The sequence below is a fragment of the Triticum urartu genome, chromosome 2A (genome assembly GCF_056163025.1).
Source record: "Triticum urartu cultivar PI428250 chromosome 2A, HENAU_Tu73, whole genome shotgun sequence".
NCBI lineage: Eukaryota > Viridiplantae > Streptophyta > Magnoliopsida > Poales > Poaceae > Triticum > Triticum urartu.
This window is the reverse complement of record NC_141874.1, coordinates 683,628,794-683,651,950: the sequence shown is the minus strand read 5'-3', so window position 1 is coordinate 683,651,950 and position 23,157 is coordinate 683,628,794. Positions and strand designations below refer to the sequence as shown.

The 23,157-nt window shown below is 43.4% G+C and overlaps 1 protein-coding gene and 1 pseudogene across 1 annotated transcript; both read left to right on the top strand.

The window, feature by feature from the left end:
* Positions 1 to 14,163: 14,163 nt before the first annotated feature.
* Positions 14,164 to 16,383, top strand: LOC125539708 (ubiquitin-ribosomal protein eL40z fusion protein). The gene is made up of 3 exons (XM_048703215.2): positions 14,164 to 14,363; positions 14,722 to 14,935; positions 16,044 to 16,383. Exons 1-3 carry the CDS (start codon positions 14,258 to 14,260, stop codon positions 16,141 to 16,143), a joined length of 420 nt encoding a protein of 139 aa, XP_048559172.1. The 5' UTR covers positions 14,164 to 14,257; the 3' UTR covers positions 16,144 to 16,383.
* A 5,106-nt stretch (positions 16,384 to 21,489) lies between these two features.
* Positions 21,490 to 22,658, top strand: LOC125537858 (BTB/POZ and MATH domain-containing protein 2-like; annotated as a pseudogene).
* The last annotated feature ends 499 nt before the right edge of the window (positions 22,659 to 23,157 follow it).

Below are 23,157 nucleotides of genomic sequence, written 5' to 3'. Positions count from 1 at the left end.
CTTTCATCTTAGCTAGCAGTTTCTTAAGATCATATCTATCTTTGCAAGCAAAAAGGTCTTTAGCAGTTTCTTCATCCATAACATAACCCTCAGGTACATCAGGCAATTCATATCTAGGGGGAGAATCTTCATCATCACTTTCATCAATATTATCAGTTTCAATAATTTCATTCTCTTCTAACCCTAGCAAGTTGTTCATCAAGAAATTCACCTAATGGCACAGTATTATCAAGCATAGAAGTAGTTTCATCATAAGCATCATGCATAGCAGAAGTGACATCATCAATAACACGCGACATATCAGAATCAATAGCAGGAGTAGGTGTCACAAGTTTACTCAAAACAGAAGGTGGATCAAGTGCAGAGCTAGATGGCAGTTCCTTGCCTCCCCTCGTAGTTGAGGGAAAAATCTTGGTTCTTTCATATTTAAAGTTCCTCATAGTGATCAACAGATATAAATCCCCAAGTGACTCTAAGAATAGAGCTATGCTCCCCGGCAACGGCGCCAGAAAATAGTCTTGATAACCCACAAGTATAGGGGATCGCAACAATTTTCGAGGGTAGAGTATTCAACCCAAATTTATTGATTCGACAGAAGAGGAGCCAAAGAATATTCTCAAGTATTAGCAGTTGAGTTGTCAATTCAACCACGCCTGGAAAACTTAATATCTGCAGCAAAGTATTTAATAGCAAAGTAATATGAAAGTAACGGTAACGGTGGCAAAAGTAACAGTAGCAGTTTTGTAGTAATTGTAACAGTGGCAACGGTAAAGTAACTAAGCAAACATCAATATGTGAAAAGCTCATAGGTATTGGATCAGTGATGGATAATTATGTCAGATGCGATTCATCATGCAACAGTTATAACATAAGGTGACACATAACTAGCTCCAGTTCATCAATGTAATGTAGGCATGTATTCTGAATATAGTCATACATGCTTATGGAAAAGAACTTGCATGACATCTTTTGTCCTACCCACCCATGGCAGCGGGGTCCTATTGGAAACTAAGGGATATAAAGGCCTCCTTTTAATAGAGTACCGGACCAAAGCATTAACTTAGTGAATACATGAACTCCTCAAACTACGTTCATCACCGGGAGTGGTCCCGATTATTGTCACTTCGGGGTTACTGGTGAAGGAAATATGCCCTAGAGGCAATAATAAAGTTATTATTTATTTCCTTATATCATGATAAATGTTTATTATTCATGCTAGAATTGTATTAACCGGAAACATAATACATGTGTGAATACATAGACAAACAGAGTGTCACTAGTATGCCTCTACTTGACTAGCTCGTTAATTAAAGATGGTTATGTTTCCTAACAATGAACAAAAGAGTTGTTATTTGATTAACGGGATCACATCATTAGAAGAATGATATGATTGACATGACCCATTCCATTAGCTTAGCACACGATCGTTTAGTATGTTGCTATTGCTTTCTTCATGACTTATACATGTTCCTATGACTATGAGATTATGCAACTCCCGTTTGCCGGAGGAACACTTTGAGTGCTACCAAAAGTCACAACGTAACTGGGTGATTATAAAGGAGCTCTACAGGTGTCTCCAAAGGTAAATGTTGGGTTGGCGTATTTTGAGATTAGGATTTGTCACTCCGATTGTCGGAGAGGTATCTCTGGGCCCTCTCGGTAATGCACATCACATAAGCCTTGCAAGCATTGCAACTAATGAGTTAGTTGCGAGATGATGTATTACGAAACGAGTAAAGAGACTTGCCGGTAACGAGATTGAACTAGGTATTGAGATACCGACGATCGAATCTTGGGCAAGTAACATACCAATGACAAAGGGAACAAGGTATGTTGTTATGCGGTCTGACCGATAAAGATCTTCGTAGAATATGTAGGAGCCAATACGAGCATCCAGGTTCCGCTATTGCTTATTGACCGGAGAAGTGTCTCGGTCATGTCTACATTGTTCTCGAACCCGTAGGGTCTGCACGCTTAAGGTTTCGATGACAGTTATATTATGAGTTTATGAGTTTTGATGTACCGAAGGAGTTCGGAGTCCCGGATGAGATCGGGGACATGACGAGGAGTCTCGAAATGATCGAGACGTAAAAATCGATATATTGGACGACTATATTCGGACATCGGAAAGGATCCAAGTGATTCGAGTATTTTTCGGAGTACCGGAGAGTTACGGAAATTCGCCGGGGAGTATATGGGCCTTATTGGGCTTTAGGGGAAAGAGATAGGAGAGGTTGGGCGCCCCCCAAGGCCTAGTCCGAATTGGACTAGGGGGAAGGGCTGCGCCCCCTCCTTCCTTCTCTTCTCTTTTCCCTTGCCTTGACTCCTACTCCTACTACATGGAAGGACTCCTAGTTGGACTAGGAAAGGGGGAATCCTACTCCCGGTGGGAGTAGGACTCCCCTAGGACGCGCCATAGAGAGGGCCGGCCCTCCCCTCCTCTACTCCTTTATATACGGGTGTAGGGGGCACCCCATAGACACACAAGTTGATCCACGTGATCATATTCTTAGCCGTGTGCGGTGCCCCCTTCCACCATAATCCTTGATAATATTGTAGCGGTGCTTAGGCGAAGCCCTGCGACGGTAGAACATCAAGATCGTCACCACGCCGTCATGTTGACGGAACTCTTCCCCGACACTTTGCTGGATAGGAGTCCGGGGATCGTCATCGAGCTGAACGTGTGCTAGAACTCGGAGGTGCCGTAGTTTCGGTACTTGATCGGTCGGGCTGTGAAGACGTACGACTACATCAACCACGTTGTGCTAACGCTTCCGCTGTCGGTCTACAAGGGTACGTAGATCACACTCTCCCCTCTCGTCGCTATGCATCACCATGGTCTTGCGTGTGCGTAGGAATTTTTTTGAAATTACTACGTTACCCAACAGTGGCATCCGAGCCTAGGTTTTGTGTGTTGATGTTATATGCACGAGTAGAACACAAGTGAGTTGTGGGCGATATAAGTCATACTGCTTACCAGCATGTCATACTTTGGTTCGGCGGTATTGTTGGATGAAGTGGCCCGGACCGACATTACGTGTACGCTTACGCGAGACCGGTTCTCCCGACGTGCTTTGCACAAAGGTGGCTAGCGGGTGACAAACTATCGTTGTGGTTTTAATGTGTAGGTAAGATTGGTTCTTGCTTAAGCCCGTAGCAGCCACGTAAAACTTGCAACAACAAAGTAGAGGACGTCTAACTTGTTTTTGCAGGGCATGTTGTGATGTGATATGGTCAAGACATGATGCTAAATTTTATTGTATGAGATGATCATGTTTTGTAACCAAGTTATCGGCAACTGGCAGGAGCCATATGGTTGTCGCTTTATTGTATGCAATGCAATTGCGCTGTAATGCTTTACTTTATCACTAAGCGGTAGCGATAGTCGTGGAAGCATAAGATTGGCGAGACGAAAACGGTGCTACGATGATGATCAAGGTGTCGCGCCGGTGACGATGGTGATCACGACGGTGCTTCGAAGATGGAGATCACAAGCACAAGAGGATGATGGCCATATCATATCACTTATATTGATTGCATGCGATGTTTATCTTTTATGCATCTTATCTTGCTTTGATTGACGGTAGCATTTTAAGATGATCTCTCACTAATTATCAAGAAGTGTTCTCCCTGAGTATGCACCGTTGTGAAAGTTCTTCGTGTTTAGACACCACGTGATGATCGGGTGTGATAGGCTCTACGTTCAAATACAACGGGTGCAAAACAGTTGCACACGCGGAATATTCAGGTTATACTTGACGAGCCAAGCATATACAGATATGGCCTCGGAACACGGAGACCGAAAGGTCGAGCGTGAATCATATAGTAGATATGATCAACATAGTGATGTTCACCAATGAAACTACTCCATCTCACGTGATGATCGGACATGGTTTAGTTGATTTGGATCACGTAATCACTTAGAGGATTAGAGGGATGTCTATCTAAGTGGGAGTTCTTAAGTAATATGATTAATTGAACTTTAATTTATCATGAACTTAGTCCTGGTAGTATTAGCATATCTATGTTGTGGATCAATAGCTCGCATTGTTGCTTTCATATGTTTATTTTGATATGTTCCTAGAGAAAATTGTGTTGAAAGATGTTAGTAGCAATGATGCGGATTGGATCCATGATCTGAGGTTTATCCTCATTGCTGCACAGAAGAATTATGTCCTTGATGCACCGCTAGGTGACGGGCCTATTGCAGGAGCAGATGCAGACGTTATGAACGTTTGTCTAGCTCAATATGATGACTACTTGATAGTTTAGTGCACCATGCTTAACAGCTTAGAATCGGGATTTCAAAGACGTTTTGAACGTCATGGACCATATGAGATGTTCCAGGAGTTGAAGTTAATATTTCAAGCAAATACCCGAGTTGAGAGATATGAAGTCTCCAACAAGTTCTATAGCTAAAAGATGGAGGAGAATCGCTCAACTAGTGAGCATGTGCTCAGATTGTCTGGGTACTACAATCGCTTGAATCAAGTGGGAGTTAATCTTCCAGATAAAATAGTGATTGACAGAATTCTCTAGTCACCATCACCAAGTTAGTAGAACTTCGTGATGAACTATAATATGCAAGGGATGACAAAAGTAATTCCCAAGCTCTTCGTGATGCTGAAATCGACGAAGGTAGAAATCAAGAAAAACATCAAGTGTTGATGGTTAACAAGACCACTAGTTTCAAGAAAAGGGCAAAGGGAAGAAGGGGAACTTCAAGAAGAACGGCAAGCAAGTTGCTGCTCAAGTGAAGAAGCCCAAGTCTGGTCCTAAGCCTGAGACTAAGTGCTTCTACTGCAAAGGGACTGGTCACTAGAAGCGGAACTACCCCAAGTGATTGGCGGATAAGAAGGATGGTAAAGTGAACATAAGTATATTTGATATACATCTTATTGATCTGTACTTTACTAGTGTTTATAGCAACCCCTCAGTATTTGATACTAGTTCAGTTGCTAAGATTAGTAACTCGAAACGGGAGTTGCAGAATAAACAGAGACTAGTTAAGGGTGAAGTGACGATGTGTGTTGGAAGTGGTTCCAAGATTGATATGATCATCATCGCACACTCCCTATAATTTCGGGATTAGTGTTGAACCTAAATAAGTGTTATTTGGTGTTTGCGTTGAGCATGAATATGATTTGATCATGTTTATTGTAATACGCCTATTCATTTAAGTAAGAGAATAAATTGTTGTTCTGTTTACATGAATAAAACCTTATATGGTTACGCACCCAATGAAAATAGTTCATTGGATCTCGATCGTAGTGATACACATAATCATAATATTGAAATCAAAAGATGCAAAGTTAATAATGATAGTGCAACTTATTTGTGGCACTGCCGTTTAGGTCATATTGGTGTAAAGCGCATGAAGAAACTCCATGCTGATGGGCTTTTGGAATCACTTGATTATGAATCAGTTGATGCTTGCGAACCATGCCTCATGGGCAAGATGACTAAGACTCCATTCTTCGGAACAATGGAGCGAGCAACAGATTTGTTGGAAATCATACATACTGATGTATGTGGTCCAATAAATATTGAGGCTCGCGACAGGTATCATTATTTTCTAATCTTCACAGATGATTTGAGCAGATATGAGTATATCTACTTGATGAAACATAAGTCTGAAACATTTGAAAAGTTCAAAGAATTTCAGAGTGAAGTGAAAAATCATCGTAACAAGAAAATAAAGTTTCTACGATCTGATCATAGAGAAGAGTATTTGAGTTACGAGTTTGGCCTTCAGTTAAAAACAATGTGAAATAGTTTCACTACTCACGCCACCTGGAACACCACAATGTAATGATGTGTCCGAACGTCATAACCGTACTTTATTAGATATGGTGCGATCTATGATGTCTCTTACCGATCTACCACTATCGTTTTGGGGTTATGCATTAGAGACAGCTGCATTCACGTTAAATAGGGCACCATCTAAATCCGTTGAGACGACACCGTATGAACTATGGTTTGGCAAGAAACCTAAGCTGTCATTTCTTAAAGTTTGAGGTTGCAATGCTTATGTGAAAAAAGTTTCAACCTGATAAGCTCAAACCCAAATCGGAGAAATGTGTCTTCATAGGATATCCAAAGGAAACTATTGGATACACCTTCTATCACAGATCCGAAGGCAAGACTTTTGTTGCTAAATTCGGAAACTTTCTAGAGAAGGAGTTTCTCTCGAAAGAAGTGAGTGGGAGGAAAGTAGAAAACTTGATAAGGTAATTGTACCTTCTCCCTTATTGGAAAGTAGTTCATCACAGAAATCTGTTCTTGTGACTACTACACCAATTAGTGAGGAAGCTAATGATGATGATCATGTAACTTCAGATCAAGTTACTACCGAATCTCGTAGGTAAACCAGAGTAAGATCCGCACCAGAGTGGTACGGTAATCCTGTTCTGAAAGTCATGTTACTAGACCATGACGAACTTGCGAACTATGAGGAAGCGATGATGAGCCCAGATTCCGCGAAATGGTTTGAGGCCATGAAATCTGAGATATGATCCATGTATGAGAACAAAGTATGGACTTTGATGGATTTGCCCGATGATCGGCAAGCCATAAAAATAAATGGATCTTCAAGAGGAAGACGGACGCTGATAGTAGTGTTATTATCTACAAAGCTAGAATTGTCGCAAAAGGTTTTCGACAAGTTCAAGGTGTTGACTACGATGAGAGATTCTCACTCGTATCTATGCTTAAGTCTGTCCGAATCATGTTAGCAATTGCCGCATTTTATGAAATCTGGCAAATGGATAAACAAAACTGAATTCCTTAATGGATTTATTAAAGAAGAGTTGTATACGATGCAACTAGAAGGTTTTGTCGATCCTAAAGGTGTTAACAAAATGTGCAAGCTCCAGCGATCCATCTATGGACTGGTGCAAGCATCTCAGAGTTGGAATATACGCTTTGATGAGATGATCAAAGCATATAGCTTTATACAGACTTGCGGTGAAGCCTGTATTTACAAGAAAGTGAGTGGGAGCACTACAACATTTCTGATATGTATATGTGAATAACATATTGTTGATCGGAAATAATGTAGAATTATTCTGCAAAGCATAAAGGAGTGTTTTGAAAGAAGTTTTTCAAAGAAAGACCTCGGTGAAGCTGCTTACATATTAAGCATCAAGATCTATAGAGATAGATCAAGACGCTTGATGAGTTTTTTTTCAATTAGTACATACCTTGACAATATTTTGAAGTAGTTCAAAAATTGCAACGGTCAAAGAAAGAGTTCTTGGCTGTGTTACAAGGTGTGAAATTGAGTAAGACTCAAAGCCCGACCACGGCAGAAGATAGAAAGAGAATGAAAGTCATTCCCTATGCCTCAGCCATAGGTTCTATAAAGTATGCCATGCTGTGTACCAGATCTATTGTATACCCTACATTGTGTTAAGCAAGGGAGTACAATAGTGATCTAAGAGTAGATCACTGGACAGCGGTCAAAATTATCCTTAGTGGAATAAGGAAATATTTCTCAATTATGGAGGTGACAAAAAGGTTCGTCGTAAAAAGTTACGTCGATGCAAGTTTTGACACAGATCTGGATGACTCTAAGTCTCGATCTAGATACATATTAAAAGTGGGAGCAATTAGCTAGAGTAGCTCCGTGCAGAGCATTGTAGACATAGAATTCGCAAAATACTTACGGATCTGTATGTGACAGACCCGTTGACTAAAATTATCTCACAAGCAAAACATGATCACACCTTAGTACTCTTTGGGTGTTAATCACATAGACGATGTGAACTAGATTACTGACTCTAGTAAACCCTTTGGGTATAGGTCACATGACAATGTGAACTATGGGTGTTAATCACATGGTGATGTGAACTATTAGTGTTGAATCACATGGCGATGTGAACTAGATTATTGACTCTAGTGCAAGTGGGAGACTGAAGGAAATATGCCCTAGAGGCAATAATAAAGTTATTATTTATTTCCTTATATCATGATAAATGTTTATTATTCATGCTAGAATTGTATTAACCGGAAACATAATACATGTGTGAATACATAGACAAACAGAGTGTCACTAGTATGCCTCTACTTGACTAGCTCGTTAATCGAAGATGGTTATGTTTCCTAACAATGAACAAAAGAGTTGTTATTTGATTAACGGGATCACATCATTAGAAGAATGATGTGATTGACATGACCCATTCCATTAGCTTAGCACACGATCGTTTAGTATGTTGCTATTGCTTTCTTCATGACTTATACATGTTCCTATGACTATGAGATTATGCAACTCCCGTTTGCCGGAGGAACACTTTGTGTGCCACCAAACATCACAACGTAACTGGGTGATTATAAAGGAGCTCTACAGGTGTCTCCAAAGGTAAATGTTGGGTTGGCGTATTTCGAGATTAGGATTTGTCACTCCGATTGTCGGAGAGGTATCTCTGGGCCCTCTCGGTAATGCACATCACATAAGCCTTGCAAGAATTGCAACTAATGAGTTAGTTGCGAGATGATGTATTACGAAACGAGTAAAGAGACTTGCCGGTAATGAGATTGAACTAGGTATTGAGATACCGACGATCGAATCTCGGGCAAGTAACATACCGATGACAAAGGGAATAACGTATGTTGTTATGCGATCTGACCGATAAAGATCTTCGTAGAATATGTAGGAGCCAATATGAGCATCCAGGTTCCGCTATTGGTTATTGACCGGAGAAGTGTCTCGGTCATGTCTACATTGTTCTCGAACCCGTAGGGTCCGCAGGCTTAAGGTTTCGATGACAGTTATATTATGAGTTTATGAGTTTTGATGTACCGAAGGAGTTCGGAGTCCCGGATGAGATCGGGGACATGACGAGGAGTCTCGAAATGATTGAGACGTAAAAATCGATATATTGGACGACTATATTCGGACATCGGAAAGGATCCGAGTGATTCGAGTATTTTTCGGAGTACCGGAGAGTTACGGGAATTCGCCGGGGAGTATATGGGCCTTAATGGGCTTTAGGGGAAAGAGATAGGAGAGGTTGGGCGCCCCCCCAAGGCCTAGTCCGAATTGGACTAGGGGGAAGGGCTGCGCCCCCTCCTTCCTTCTCTTCTCTTTTCCCTTGCTTTGACTCCTACTCCTACTACATGGAAGGACTCCTAGTTGGACTAGGAAAGGGGCAATCCTACTCCCGGTGGGAGTAGGACTCCCCTAGGGCGCGCCATAGAGAGGGCCGGCCCTCCCCTCCTCCACTCCTTTATATACGGGTGCAGGGGGCACCCTATAGACACACAAGTTGATCCACGTGATCATATTCTTAGTCGTGTGCGGTGCCCCCTTCCACCATAATCCTTGATAATATTGTAGCGGTGCTTAGGCGAAGCCCTGCGACGGTAGAACATCAAGATCGTCACCACGCCGTCGTGCTGACGGAACTCTTCCCCGACACTTTGCTGGATAGGAGTCCGGGGATCGTCATCGAGCTGAACGTGTGCTAGAACTCGGAGGTGCCGTAGTTTCGGTGCTTGATCGGTCCGGCCGTGAAGACGTACGACTACATCAACCGCGTTGTGTTAACGCTTCTGCTGTCGGTCTACAAGGGTACGTAGATCACACTCTCCCCTCTCGTTGCTATGCATCACCATGATCTTGCGTGTGCGTAGGAAATTTTTTGAAATTACTACGTTACCCAACAACTGGATCATAACACATAGTAGGTGACTATTGACTTGCAAGATAGGATCAAGAACTCACATATATTCATGAAAACATAATAGGTTCAGATCTGAAATCATGGCACTCGGGCCCTAGTGACAAGCATTAAGCATAGCAAAGTCATAAAAACATCAATCTCGAAACATAATGGATACTGGGGATCAAACCCTAACAAAACTAACTCGATTACATGATAAATCTCATCCAACCCATCACCGTCCAACAAGCCTACGATGGAATTACTCACGCACGGCGGTGAGCATCATGAAATCAGTGATGGAGGAAGGTTGATGATGACGATGGCGACGGATTCCCCTCTCCGGAGCCCCGAATGGACTCCAGATTAGCCCTCCCAAGAGAGATTAGGGCTTGGTGGTGGCTCTGTATCGTAAAATGCGATGAATCCTTCTCTCTAATTTTTTCTCCCAAAATGTGAATATATAGAGTTGGAGTTGAGGCCGGTGGAGTCTTAGGGGGCCCACGAGATAGGGGGCGCACCCCAGGAGGGTGGGCGCGCCCCCACCCTCGTGGACAGGGTGTGGGCCCCCTAGTGTTGATTCTTTCACCAGTATTTTTTATAAATTCCAAAAATATTCTCCGTGAAGTTTCAGGTCATTCCGAGAACTTTTATTTCTGCACAAAAATAACACCATGGCAATTCTGCTGAAAACAGCGTCAGTCCAGGTTAGTTCCATTCAAATCATGCAAGTTAGAGTCCAAAACAAGGTCAAAAGTGTTTGGAAAAGTAGATACGATGGAGACGTATCAGTCCTGAAAGGTTACTGAGAGCAGGCCAATCATTGATGGTTACAAACAGCAATGCATGCAGGTGAAATTCCTATTGTCTGTGCTCATCCCACACACATACTCTGTTTCCATTCCATAGTTGTAAAAGTTCTTCAACTAATGGCCTTAGATACACATCAATGTCGTTGCCGGGTTGCTTAGGGCCTTGGATGAGAACTGGCATCATAATGAACTTCCGCTTCATGCACATCCAAGGAGGAAGGTTATAGATACATAGAGTCACGGGCCAGGTGCTGTGATTGCTGCTCTGCTCCCCAAAAGGATTAATGCCATCCGCGCTTAAACCAAACCATACGTTCCTTGTGTCACCTACAAACTCCTCCCAGTACTTTCTCTCAATTTTTCTCCACTACGACCCGTCAGCGGGTGCTCTAAACTTCCCGTTTTTCTTACGGTCCTCTCTATGCCATCGCATCAACTTGGCATGCTCTTTGTTTCTGAACAGACGTTTCAACCATGGTATTATAGGAGCATACCACATCACCTTGGCAGGAACCCTCTTCCTGGGGGGCTCGCCGTCAACATCACCAGGGTCATCTCGTCTGATCTTATACCGCAATGCACCGCATACCAGGCATGCGTTCAAATCCTCGTACACACCGCGGTAGAGGATGCAGTCATTAGGGATGCATGTATCTTCTGCACCTCCAATCCTAGAGGGCATACGACCTTCTTTGCTACATACGTACTGTCGGGTATTTCGTTATCCTTTGGAAGCTTCTTCTTCAATATTTTCAGTAGCTTCTCAAATCCTTTGTCAGGCACACCATTCTCTGCCTTCCACTGCAACAATTCCAGTATGGTACCGAGCTTTGTGTTGCCATCTTCGCAATTGCGGTACAACCCTTTTTTTGATCCTCTAACATGCAATCGAACTTTAGCTTCTCCTTTTCACTTTCACACTGTCTCTTTGCATCAACAATGACCCGACGGAGATCATCATCGGGCACATCGTCTAGTTCCACTTGATCTTCAGCTTCCCCCGTTGCAGCATCACCATATTTAGGGGGCACATAGTTGTCATCATCCTCTTCTTCTTCGATGTCTTCCATCATAACCCCTATTTCTCCGTGCTTGGTTCAAACATTATAGTGTGGCATGAAACCCTTATAAAGCAGGTGGCTGTGAAGGATTTTCCGGTCAGAGTAAGACTTCGTATTCCCACATATAGGGTATGGACAACACATAAAACCATTCTGCTTGTTTGCCTCAGCCACTTCGAAAAAATTATGCACGCCCTTAATGTACCCGGACGTGCGTCTGTCACCGTACATCCATTGCCGGTTCATCTGTGTGCATTATATATAATTAAGTGTGTCAAAACCATTACAGAACATCATGAATAGATAAGTGACCAAATTAATAGAAGTTCATCATCATATTAAAACCAAAGTACATACATAGTTCTCATTGAACAACATATAGCTCTCCAGAGCATCTAATTAAACCATACATTGAAACTATGTAAAAAAATTCAATACAACAACAAATGCGATCATAATCGTAACCAAGGTAACAATTGATCCAACGGCATAATGATACCAAGCCTCGGTATGAATGGCATATTTTCTAATCTTTCTAATCTTCAAGCGCATTGCATCCATCTTGATCGTGTGATCATCGACGACATCCGCAACATGAAACTCCAATATCATCTTCTCCACCTTTTTATTTTTTTCCTTCAAGTAATTGTTTTCTTCTTCAACTAAATTTAACCTGTCGACAATAGCGTCGGTTGGAATTTCCGGTTCACATACCTCCTAGATAAAAAATCGATGTCACGTTGGTCGGCATAATTGTTATAAACAATAAATGAACCAAATAGTTATAAAAGATAATATATACCACATCCGAATCATATACAGGACGAGGACCGACGGAGGCGAATACCAAAACCATCGTACTATATAATAACAAACAATAATAAAAGTAAGAAAATGCAATCATAACCGCAACCAAGGTAACAATTGATCTAAATCATACAGGTAATAATTTTTTCTTTTAGAAAGAAGATAGAACAAGAGGCTCACCACGGTGGTGTCGGCGACGAGATCGGCGCGGGCGATCGACGGCGTGAAGACGGGGACGGGACGTGATGGATCGCTAAACCTAGACAAATCTTGAGGAAAATGGAGCTTCGAGGTCGAGCTTGGAGAGGAGAAAGCCTAAGTAGTGTGGCTCGGGCATTTCATCGAACACCTCATGTGCATAGGAGGTGAGCTAGAGCACCACAAAGCCTTCCCCTGGCTGGCCAGAAAAAAACAGAGCAGTGGAGTGCTTTACTCGCGGGCGAGGGGGTATATATAGGCACCTCATTGGTCCCGATTCGTGGCTGAAATCGAGACTAAAGGGGGGAACCGAGACTAAAGGCCCCCCTTTGGTCCCGGTCCTAGCCACGAACCGGGACCAATGGATGTGGGCCAGGAGCGAGGCCCATTGGTCCCGATTCATGTCTGGAATCGGGACCAAAGGGGACAGATGAACCGAGACCCATGCCCCACGAGGCCCGGCCGGCCCCCTGGGCTCACGAACCGGGACGTATGCCCCCATGGGTCCCGGTTCGTGACTGAGCCGGGACCAAAGGGGACAGATGAACCGAGACCAATGCCCCACGAGGCCGGCCGGCCCCTCGGCTCACGAACCGGGATGTATGCCTCCATGGGTCCCGGTTCGTAACTGAATCGGGACTAATGGGCTAGCCAGGCCTGGACCAAAGCCATGTTTTCTACTAGTGTCGAGTTTGGGCCTGGATTGCGTCTGGAAATGTAGAAACGCTATAATCTTTGACATATAGAAATTATGTGATCCTATGATGTTTGTGAAACTGATGTGTAATTAGATCAATGATTGGTCTGTTTTGCAAATAAAGGATCCAGAGGCAAAGTTCTTGACCCTGAGAACAAAGCAGTTTGCTATTTCTATCTCCCGTTTGAATTTGTAGTCTAGCTGTTGAGCCCTGGTGTGTAATGGAACCTAGTGATATATTTCGCTTTCGTCTAGCTTAGAGTGTGTGTGGTGTGAGTTGTACTTTCGAAAACCTATGGTTCCGGTAATTAAAATAGGAGAGGATGGCCTCTCTTTTGCTCAAAAAATAAACTACTTATCATTTAAAAAGGGGGAATTTGTTATTAAATCTGGTAAATTGTGACAAAAATACTTAAATCTTAGATAGTGTCGCAAACACATTTTAATATGATAAATAGCACCAGTAATATACTTATATTGTGTCGAGAGGTTCAGATTGACACTTCGCAAGGTTTGACTGTTCATACTAGTCACCAATTTATTTATTTTTGAGTTGGTGTTACCGGATATTAATCGGCCAAGAAATGCTCAAACGGATGCTGCGAATATAGGAGCCATGTTTGGAATGCATAAATGCAAAATAATTTCCACAAGAGTTGGACGAGTTTGCTTTCAAGACATTGTGAGATCATATTTTTCAGAATTTTTCCCAGATGAATCAGACATTTGGGGCAGATCTTTTCCCAGATGAATCAGACATTTGGTTTGGGCCTTTAATGGGCCAAAACTGTAGAGAGTGGCCGCGCAGCCCTGTTCCTCCGACCGAGCCCCGGGCTTCGCGGCGACGGGGCCTCACTCGCTCGCTAGGGCTTCATAGATTACGTAGCGGCTGCGTCGTCTCCTCCTCCACTCCGCTCTATAAAAGAGCCCTGCGTCCGCGGCGCCACTCCACTTCCACCACCACCACCACCACCGCCCGGCGAGAGGAGAGCAGAGGAGGAGCGAGCAGCCGGCGGCGAGATGATGCAGATCTTCGTGAAGACGCCGACCGGGGAGACCGTGACGCTCGAGGTCGAGAGCTGCGCGGCCGTCGACAGCGTCAAGGCCAAGATCCACGACAAGGAAGGTACGCGCGCGCCCTCCGCCTTTCGCACATGACGGCCTCCGGTCGCCTTCGCCGCCGTCGGTTGTGTTGCTCCTTTGTTCGATCGATGGTCTTGCCCCGGTTCAGAGCAGATCGACCTCCGTGACTACCTTTTCTTGGGTTAGAAAATAAAATATCATGGCTTCTCCGCTAGCTTGTCCGGCGGGTTCCGTAATCTGATGTTGGATTGCCTTGCAATTGACCTCGCGGTAGGACAAATTAGCCACCTTTTCTACGCCATCTGCCCGGATCTGAGCGGATCCTCTGTTTCTTGCTCGATTTTACAGTTTGTGGTGCTAAACTAACTGCGGACGCTGTGTTGGCTTCAATATAATCGCAGGTATCCAGCCGGACCAGCAGCGCCTCATCTTCGCGGGGAAGCAGCTCGACGATGGCCGCACCCTGACCGACTACAGCATCCACAAGGAGTCCACGATCCACCTCGCGCTGCGCCTCGTCGGCGGTGGCAAGGGCGGGTTCTACCCCACCAGGATGGAACCTAACCTGCGCATGCTCGCGCTCAAGTACAGGCAGCACAGGCTTGTGTGCCGCAAGTATGTTCTATTCCTTGGACCATTTCTTTCACTATACATGGATTTGCCGCTGTTACATGCATGTCTGGATCACTATGAATGATACAAGCTTGTGAATTGAGATGTTTCCATTGTGGTCTGTTCAATGGGGGGATCACCGTATGTCTGTGTGGTCAATTTGGATCCATGAGCTAGCTTATTGTCTTCTTCTTTTTTAAATAAAGGAGGTTAAACTAGCTTATTGTCATACCTCTTATCAAGTACAGATCGATATATGCTTCTGTTGCATGCATGCTCTGTTTGTATTTATGTGGATGTGTCTATGCATGTTAAAAGCTTGTGAATTGTGATGTTTCTCTTGTACTCTGTTTGATGGGGATGGATGCATATGTAGATCATATCTCCATGTGGTTTGGATCCAGGGAACTACTAGCTCATTAGCATACTCTCGTCAAGTACTAGATCGATGGACCATTTCTTTCACGATTCATAGATATGCAGTTGTTTACATGTTTGTATCTGGATGTCTATGCATGATAGAACTTTGTGAAATGCGGTGTTTCTTTTGTGGCCTGTTCGATGGGGATGGATGCATATGTAGATCATATCTCTGTGGTTTGGACCCAGGGAACTAGCTTATTAGTTAGCATACTTTTAATCAAGTACTACTTGGACGATTTCTTTCAGTATATATACATCAATATACTGTTGTTGTTTACATGCATGTTTGTATCTGGATGTCTATTAAAGCTTGTGAAATGCCATGTTTGATATTGTGGTCTGTTCAATGGGGATGGATGCATACTGTTGTTGAGGTGTAGATGGACTATTTCTTTCACGATTCATCAGTATGCAATTGTGTACATGTTTGATATTTGTATCTGGATGTCTATGCATGATAGAAGTTTGTGAAATGCCATGTTTCTTTTGTGAGCCGTTCGATGGGGATGCATGGATGCGTATGTAGATCATATCTCAGTGTGGTTTGGATCCAGGGAACTAGTAGCCTATTAGCATATTTTCAACAAGTATTAGTATTAGTTGGTGCCTTACTCTATTTGCCTTATCACAATAAGTACTAGTCGTTCACAAGATTATATCCTAACTTGTCCATGATTTTGCATTACAGGTGCTATGCACGCCTGCCCCTCAGGTCTGCCAACTGCCGCAAGAAGAAGTGCGGCCACAGCAATGACATCAGGCCCAAGGAGAAGCTGCGCCCCCACTGAAGCGTTGGAAACATAACTAGGTGACATGCGATAGCTGGATTAACTGGGAATTCAATGTTCGGTTCGAGTCTTAGTTTCAGTTAAATGTTGCTTCTGGAATCTAGAACCCTATGCTCTTGTATCAGTTTCTCTCGTAGTACTGTCCAATTTGCTCTTGCATGAATGATGAAATTAATCAGGTATTTGAGGTCTACTAGCTTGAATGGATGATGAAGTCAAGTAATGCTCTTGCTTTCTATATTTCTGTCATCTGTGCACTATGGTTGGATCAAGTTTCTCCTGGCAGCATATTCTGCTAATTACTCCTACTTGGGAATTGCATGGTTTCGTCGTCCAAATCAAAATATGCACGCTGCATTTGCTGCTGCATCTCTATCTGGTGTAGCATGAGCACTGTTAAAACTCTGAAGTACAAATTTGTTAGGAAACCAAATGCCACCTGCATGCAAAACAGAGTTGCAGTTCTGAAATCACATTGCATTGTCACCTTCACTGAATCCATCTATGCAGTAGTTTCATAGATGAAATTTCCACCGTCGTCCACCGGGTACATTTCGTCCAAGGGAAGGGACCATACTCCGGTGCTATTAATAGTTGCAGCCCCCTTGTGTCCATGGAGGGAACTTGAGAATTAGGAAACTGTACAGTTACAAGACATATTACTAAGCATGGAAACCTGAACCTGAATGTAAATGTGGCAAGACTGGCTAATTTGTGGCGCTTGATTCAGAGGTCCATCGTTAGCATAAACAGCAAGGACCATGTCATGTTCAGTACTAGTATCTCAGGAATCCACATTTTATAACAGCTTCTATTATATGCACTTGGGAGCCTTGGACTTTGAGTTTCAGGATAATCTGAGGGATCAGGGACGTGCACTTTTGAGTTTCAGGATAACCAACGCCAAAAGGATGCCAATGTGAGAACGAAGTAGACCCTCACTTAAGGAAACAGAAATAGGTCTTGCTTCGGTACGCCCCACTTCAGAATTTTGAATTGGGTAAATTCATTCTAGAGAATTACCATGTACATTGCCAAATCACCCACCTATGCCCTACATGGCCGACACCCATTTGCATTGCCTTCTCTTTTTTATGTTTATTTTTCATTTTTCTATTTATTGTTATGATGATTATTATCATTTTCCTTTTTATAATAAATATAAATGTTAAAAAATAAATAAATAATTTAAACACATGAACACTTTGTAAAAGTAAATGACATTTTTAAAAAGGTAAATACTTTTTTAGTTATACGAACATTTCAATAAATATGTTAACACTTTTAAAAGTTACATGAATATTTCTTGAAAGGTGTCATCATATTATTAAGATAGATTTTTTTAGTTGCATGAATATATTTTGGAATGCATGAACATTTTTTAAAGTACACAAAAAAATTACATGAATTATTTTTGAAAATTTGTGAACACAACTTAAAAATGAATTTTTTTAGAAGTACATGGATATTTATTTATTTATTAAATTAATTCTAATATATTATTTTAACCAAAATCACTAGTTAAGGGGATAAATGATACTCTCTCAAAGGTTACTGTCAAACCACCCTGGTGGCAAGCGCCCCTTGTCGCCACCAGAGAGTTTTGGTGTTCTTTCATGCCACAAAGAAGATGGGAAGATGTTGTGTCGATTTGTTTCGTGAGATCTAAATTCCAAAAGAAAAAATTGTGAATCGAGCGCTCAAATTACAAACCTTTTTCACGGTTGTATTACTTTCGTTGAGCTTTTTGAAACTAGACCCCATTTTGAATTTTTTTTTCTATAAAGAGACCTGTCTTGATGGTTTCAATGATTTTTTTTTCAAACGCAATATGTACTCCGAAAAATAATAAACTTTTGCTCCCGGCAATATTATAGGTGTACTTGAAACTCCGACAAAAGTGTGTTACGTCGCCAAAACACACATGTGCTTTGGTGCGAAGCGTGCAACAAACCCATTGGAGTGTGAAGTACAACTTCACCATGCAGCATACCTTTACAACTCACACATCCATGATTCCCACACGAAGCACGTGTCGTCCACAGGTAGCACAACCCATGCATTATACTTCGACGTATTAAAGTACATGAGAAAAAACATGCAGTAAGAAACCAGAAAACAAAAAAAACATTGAAGCACTTCACTTGCCTCACTTTGTGCGCTCCATGCCAAGCCACCACGCAGCACACCATCCAAGCACCCCATCCTCTGATAAGTCCACCGAGGGGCATCCCTAGTTAGAACCTGTTTGAGATTGCTCCGCTTCGTAAAATTCAGTTTCGTTTTAAAAAACGGACCCAAAAAGGGTGGCTTCACGATGCTCCACTACGCAAAAAAAACTGAAATGTGGGGTACAACTGCCTATTTTTTGTGAAGCTCTTCAAGGGTTCGAAAAGAACTCTAGTTCATAGAGTCCTCATGGTGTTGAGAGAGAATTATCAGTGGATATCCCTTTGTTTCTTCCCATGTCACCCAATTAAATAGACTTTTCCCATCAAAATTTTCCATTCTTAAATTGGAGCTAACAGGAAGACCAAACAAGATAAAATGCTCTTTGGTGGAGTTGGAACTCCTGGGAGGAATTACTCCAAAGTGGTTTTGTTGGAGGGAAGTTGATTTTGATGGGGGGGCAGTCCCAAATAGGCTCTTAGTTATTGTCTAGTTTAACAAAATTCCAGAAAAATGCATTTATCTTAATGAGCCACAATGAGTGCAACACGGGCAATTCTAGGCTATTGCTAAGTGACGCATAGCACAAACAAACTTATTTTATATTTTTGGATAAAAGAAAACTTAGTTTTTTTGCGGGTAAAAGAAAAGTTAGTTGATGCTCATAACGATGGGAAGTGCCATACGCCCAAGCGTGCATCATGTGAGTAGGCCCATTTTCTGGGTATCCAGGCTGATTTTTGACGGTTTGGTTTCTTTGTATTACTTTCATTAGGCAAGGTACTTATGTTTTGTGCTCGGATTTTTTTTATTCAGGTTTTTAAATTGTTCTTCTCATTTTATTTATTTTTCACTTTTTGTACATATGGATATTACTTAAATTATATGTCGAACATTTTTAAAAATATGTGACAACCTTTTCAAATACACGGTGCACAAATTTTGAATACATGATTAAATTTTTGAACACTTGATGGATATTTTTCAAATACACGGCAACCAATACAAAATTCACAACGATCATTTTTCAGACATTTTTTTGAATAACAACATTTCCTTCTCAATTCTTAAACTTGCTTTTACCAAAAAAATAAGGAATAAAGAAATAATGTACTGGTTATTAATAAAAAATGTACTATAAATAGAAGATTGAATGGGTATACAGAATGTACATACATACGATGCCATACAATATGAGTTTCCATAAATGTACAAAAGACTGTCATGCCCTTCTTAACAAAGAAGCTCTAATTCACAGTGTTGATTGTCAAATGGGGTAAACTGAAACAGAACATGCAAGTAATATGTCACACTAATCAGTTGCTTGGAAAAAAAAAATGAGACTCTGTATTTGCTGCCACACATGGAAATAGTAGAACCATAGATGGAATTTGTTGGGAGCATGTAAAACAGAGTCGAAGCACTGAAATCGCTTTACCTTGTCACCTTGGCAGAATCCATGCTTGTTGCCACATATATACAGTACTGCCAGCCCTTGCCGATCAGATCATACGGTAGCGCCTTCGTAGATGAAATTCCGGGGACCATACTAGGAGAACTTGTGTCTACAACTGGAGAATTAGGAAACTGTGCAGTTACAAGACATACAAAGCATGGACACCTGAACCTGAATTTAAATGTGGCAAGACATATCCATGCTTGTTTGTGGCACCTGATTCAGAGGTCCATAGTTACAGCAGGGAGATGGATTTGTGCACTGCCGCGTAATCTAATAGCATAAACATCACAGCCCTTAATGGTATCTAGTCTAGAACCGCAAGGACCACGTCATGTTCAATACTTTCTCTTTAAACTAATATAAAAACATTTAGATCACTACTTTAATATTCTAAATATTTTTATATTAGTTTACGAAGGGAGTACTAGTATCTAGTGTAAAACCGCAAGCCACATAACCGCCTTTTTTTATGTATCCGAAGGATTCAACACATGCACTTTCTTGAGATAAAGGCCTACTCAGCCGAGTTGCGACCCGTATCTTCAGTGAAAAGTGAAAATGAACAATCTTGCCAAACTTGGTGGTCAGCAGCGAGCCAGGTAGTACTTTGAGTCTCTTCTTAGAGCAGCTATCGTTCTGTTCTGTTCTCTTGGGTAGGCGACTAGAAACCCTAAGCCGCGGCCAGGAGGGTCCCTCCGCTTCGTTGTTCCGGCGGCTCCCCTGCATCGGCGACCTCGGTCGTCGGTGGTGAGGGGAGTAGCCGGAGCTACTCGTCTGGATCGTGTAGCTTTAGATTATGCCTTAATAGCTTAGGTTTTTCGGTTGCTCATCGTCTTTGTTTCGGCGACAGCGATGGCGGCTCTGAATAAAGAAACTTTAGATCTGTCCCCAACGAGACAATCGGTCTTATGGATGGGGATAGATTTGAAAATCAGTCTTCAAGTGAGGATGGTGTGGCAGCTGCGTCATCCTTGTGGTGGACCTGTGTCCTCGGGCTCCGCCGTTGCGACGACGTTTGCTCCAACGCCGACGCGGAGCTTGGTAGATAGTCCAGGAGTTATCTGCATCGACAACATCTGAAAGACGAAACATGTGCTGGGTTCGTGTTTGATGGATGGCAGATATGGTTTCCTCCTTTGACATCACATTCGTGGTGGAGTGTCAGATCTGGAGTTCGATGACGTGTCCGGAGCGTTGTTCCGGTCTTATTCGTTCAACGACAATGACTTCATTTTTGGTGAGGCACCTTGGAGGTCCATAAAACTGCATATCAGCGATGGAGCCGCGTGAATCTCAGGTGAGAAGGGGATCCGTTATTTTTTCCTTTGGTGACTTCTATGATGGTGCCGGAGGCAGATGACGGACATTGATGTCAAGCTCAAAGATATTATGTTATCTTTTCAGTTTTACCATATTCACTTTTACTTGACTTATACTTTGATTTTTATGATATAAATGGGTCATATTTTATCATGAAAAAAAAGACAGCTAGCCAGGTAGACTTGCCAAAACGAACGATGTTCATCAGGAATTCAGGACACGGCCGAGGACTTTGCGATTTCTGATCTGATCCGCGCACCAAAAATGGAATGATGCAAGTTTCAGGAAGGATGTGATCGGAGTCCAACCCGGCCGGCGGCTCCGTCGCCTTCCTACAAAAAGGCCCTCCACCCCCCGGAACAAACCCAACACCCAACCCGTGAGCACGACAAGCGATCATGGGGAGCAGCACGTCGTCCACCCGCCGCGCCGGCGCCGCGAGCAAGGCGCAGCGCTCGCGCGTGGACTTGAAGACGGCGCGGGGATCCCACGAGGGCACTCACGTGTTCGAGATCTCAGGCTACAGCCTGTTCCGGGAGCGGCTGGGAGAACGCGGGAGCGTGTCGTCGGCCGAGTTCGCCGTCGGAGGCCACGACTGGCAGATCCAGTTCCGCCGAGAGCTTCTCAAAGACTACGCGGCGGTGCTCCTCCTGCTACGGAGCAAGAACGGGGACGCCAAGGTGAGGGCATCCTTTCGGCTCAGCCTGGTGGACGTCACCGGGCGCTCGCCGCCGCACACGATGGCGAAGACGCACGAGTTCGATACCGGCGGCAAGAGTTTCTCCACCGGCTTCTACCGGTTCATGGAGAGGGGCGAGCTAGAGGCGTCGCCTTACCTTCGCGACGACCGCCTCACCATCGAGTGCGTCATCAGCATTCTCAAGGACGCGAGGCCGTTCGTCGATGACGTCGCCGACGCCGAGGTGCCGCCGTCCGACATCGCGGCGCATCTCGGGAAGCTGCTGCAGGGGAAAGAGGGCGCCGACGTGGTTCTCGAGGTCCAAGGGGAGGCCTTCCACGCCCACAAGCTCGTGCTCGCGATGCGGTCGCCGGTCTTCAAAGCGGAGAGCTGTATGGCGCCATGAGAGGAGAAAAAGACACGGGTCGTATCACCGTCATCGACATGCAGCCGGCCGTGTTCGAGGCCCTGCTCCATTTTATCTACACCGATTCGCTGCCCGCCATGGTTGATCCTGGCCGTGATGACTACAAAGAGATTGTTATGCATTTGTTTGTCGCGGCGGATCGGTATGCCATGGAGAGGCTCAAGGTCATATGTGAAAGCATCCTCCGTAAGAACATTCATGCAAAGACCGTGATGACCTCGCTAGCCTTGGCTGATCAGCATCGCTGCAACAGGTTGAATGATGCTTGCATTCAGTTCATTGCCTCCTTGGATGCAACGGAACTGGATGATGTGATAGCGAGCCAAGAGTATGCTGAGCTCAAAGCAACATCTCCTTTGGTTTTAGTTGAACTGTTGGAGAAGACGAATAGGCTCGGCAAATCAAAGTCGTCAGTTCATATTGGTAGTTTAGTGCAAACAGTAAGATATATCAGGATGTAAGTTAGTTTTACTTAGTAGGCTCGATCGGCAAACAAAGTCTTCATTTCATATTGGTAATTTAGTCGCATAAATAGCAACTTGATATAGTAGTACTTCTCTAACGAGTGTCTTGATTGGAAAAAATATGTTTGGTGCTTCAGGAAGAGAAGTAGTTTTGTTTTGCCAACTATTTTATCGATAAAGCCTTTTACTTCCGTGTTCCGTTCACAGCGGCTATCCCAACCGCTCGCGAGCGCGTGTGGATCCACACCAGCCGGACCCGCAGTCCATTTGGCAATTCTCTCCGACCCCACCTCGCATCTTTTCCTAAACCAATACGCCAAGAATACAGAGACCATTCCTACCATACGTATTCAGATACGAGCGGCGGCCCATACCTGTGCTGTGGAAACGACCCCACCCTGTGGGAGGAGCAAACCATTCAAAATTTGAACAGCTCCCAGTTCCTGACTAGAGCTCCAAGATTTCGGAGAGAATTCCGCAAAAGATCTCCCGTCCG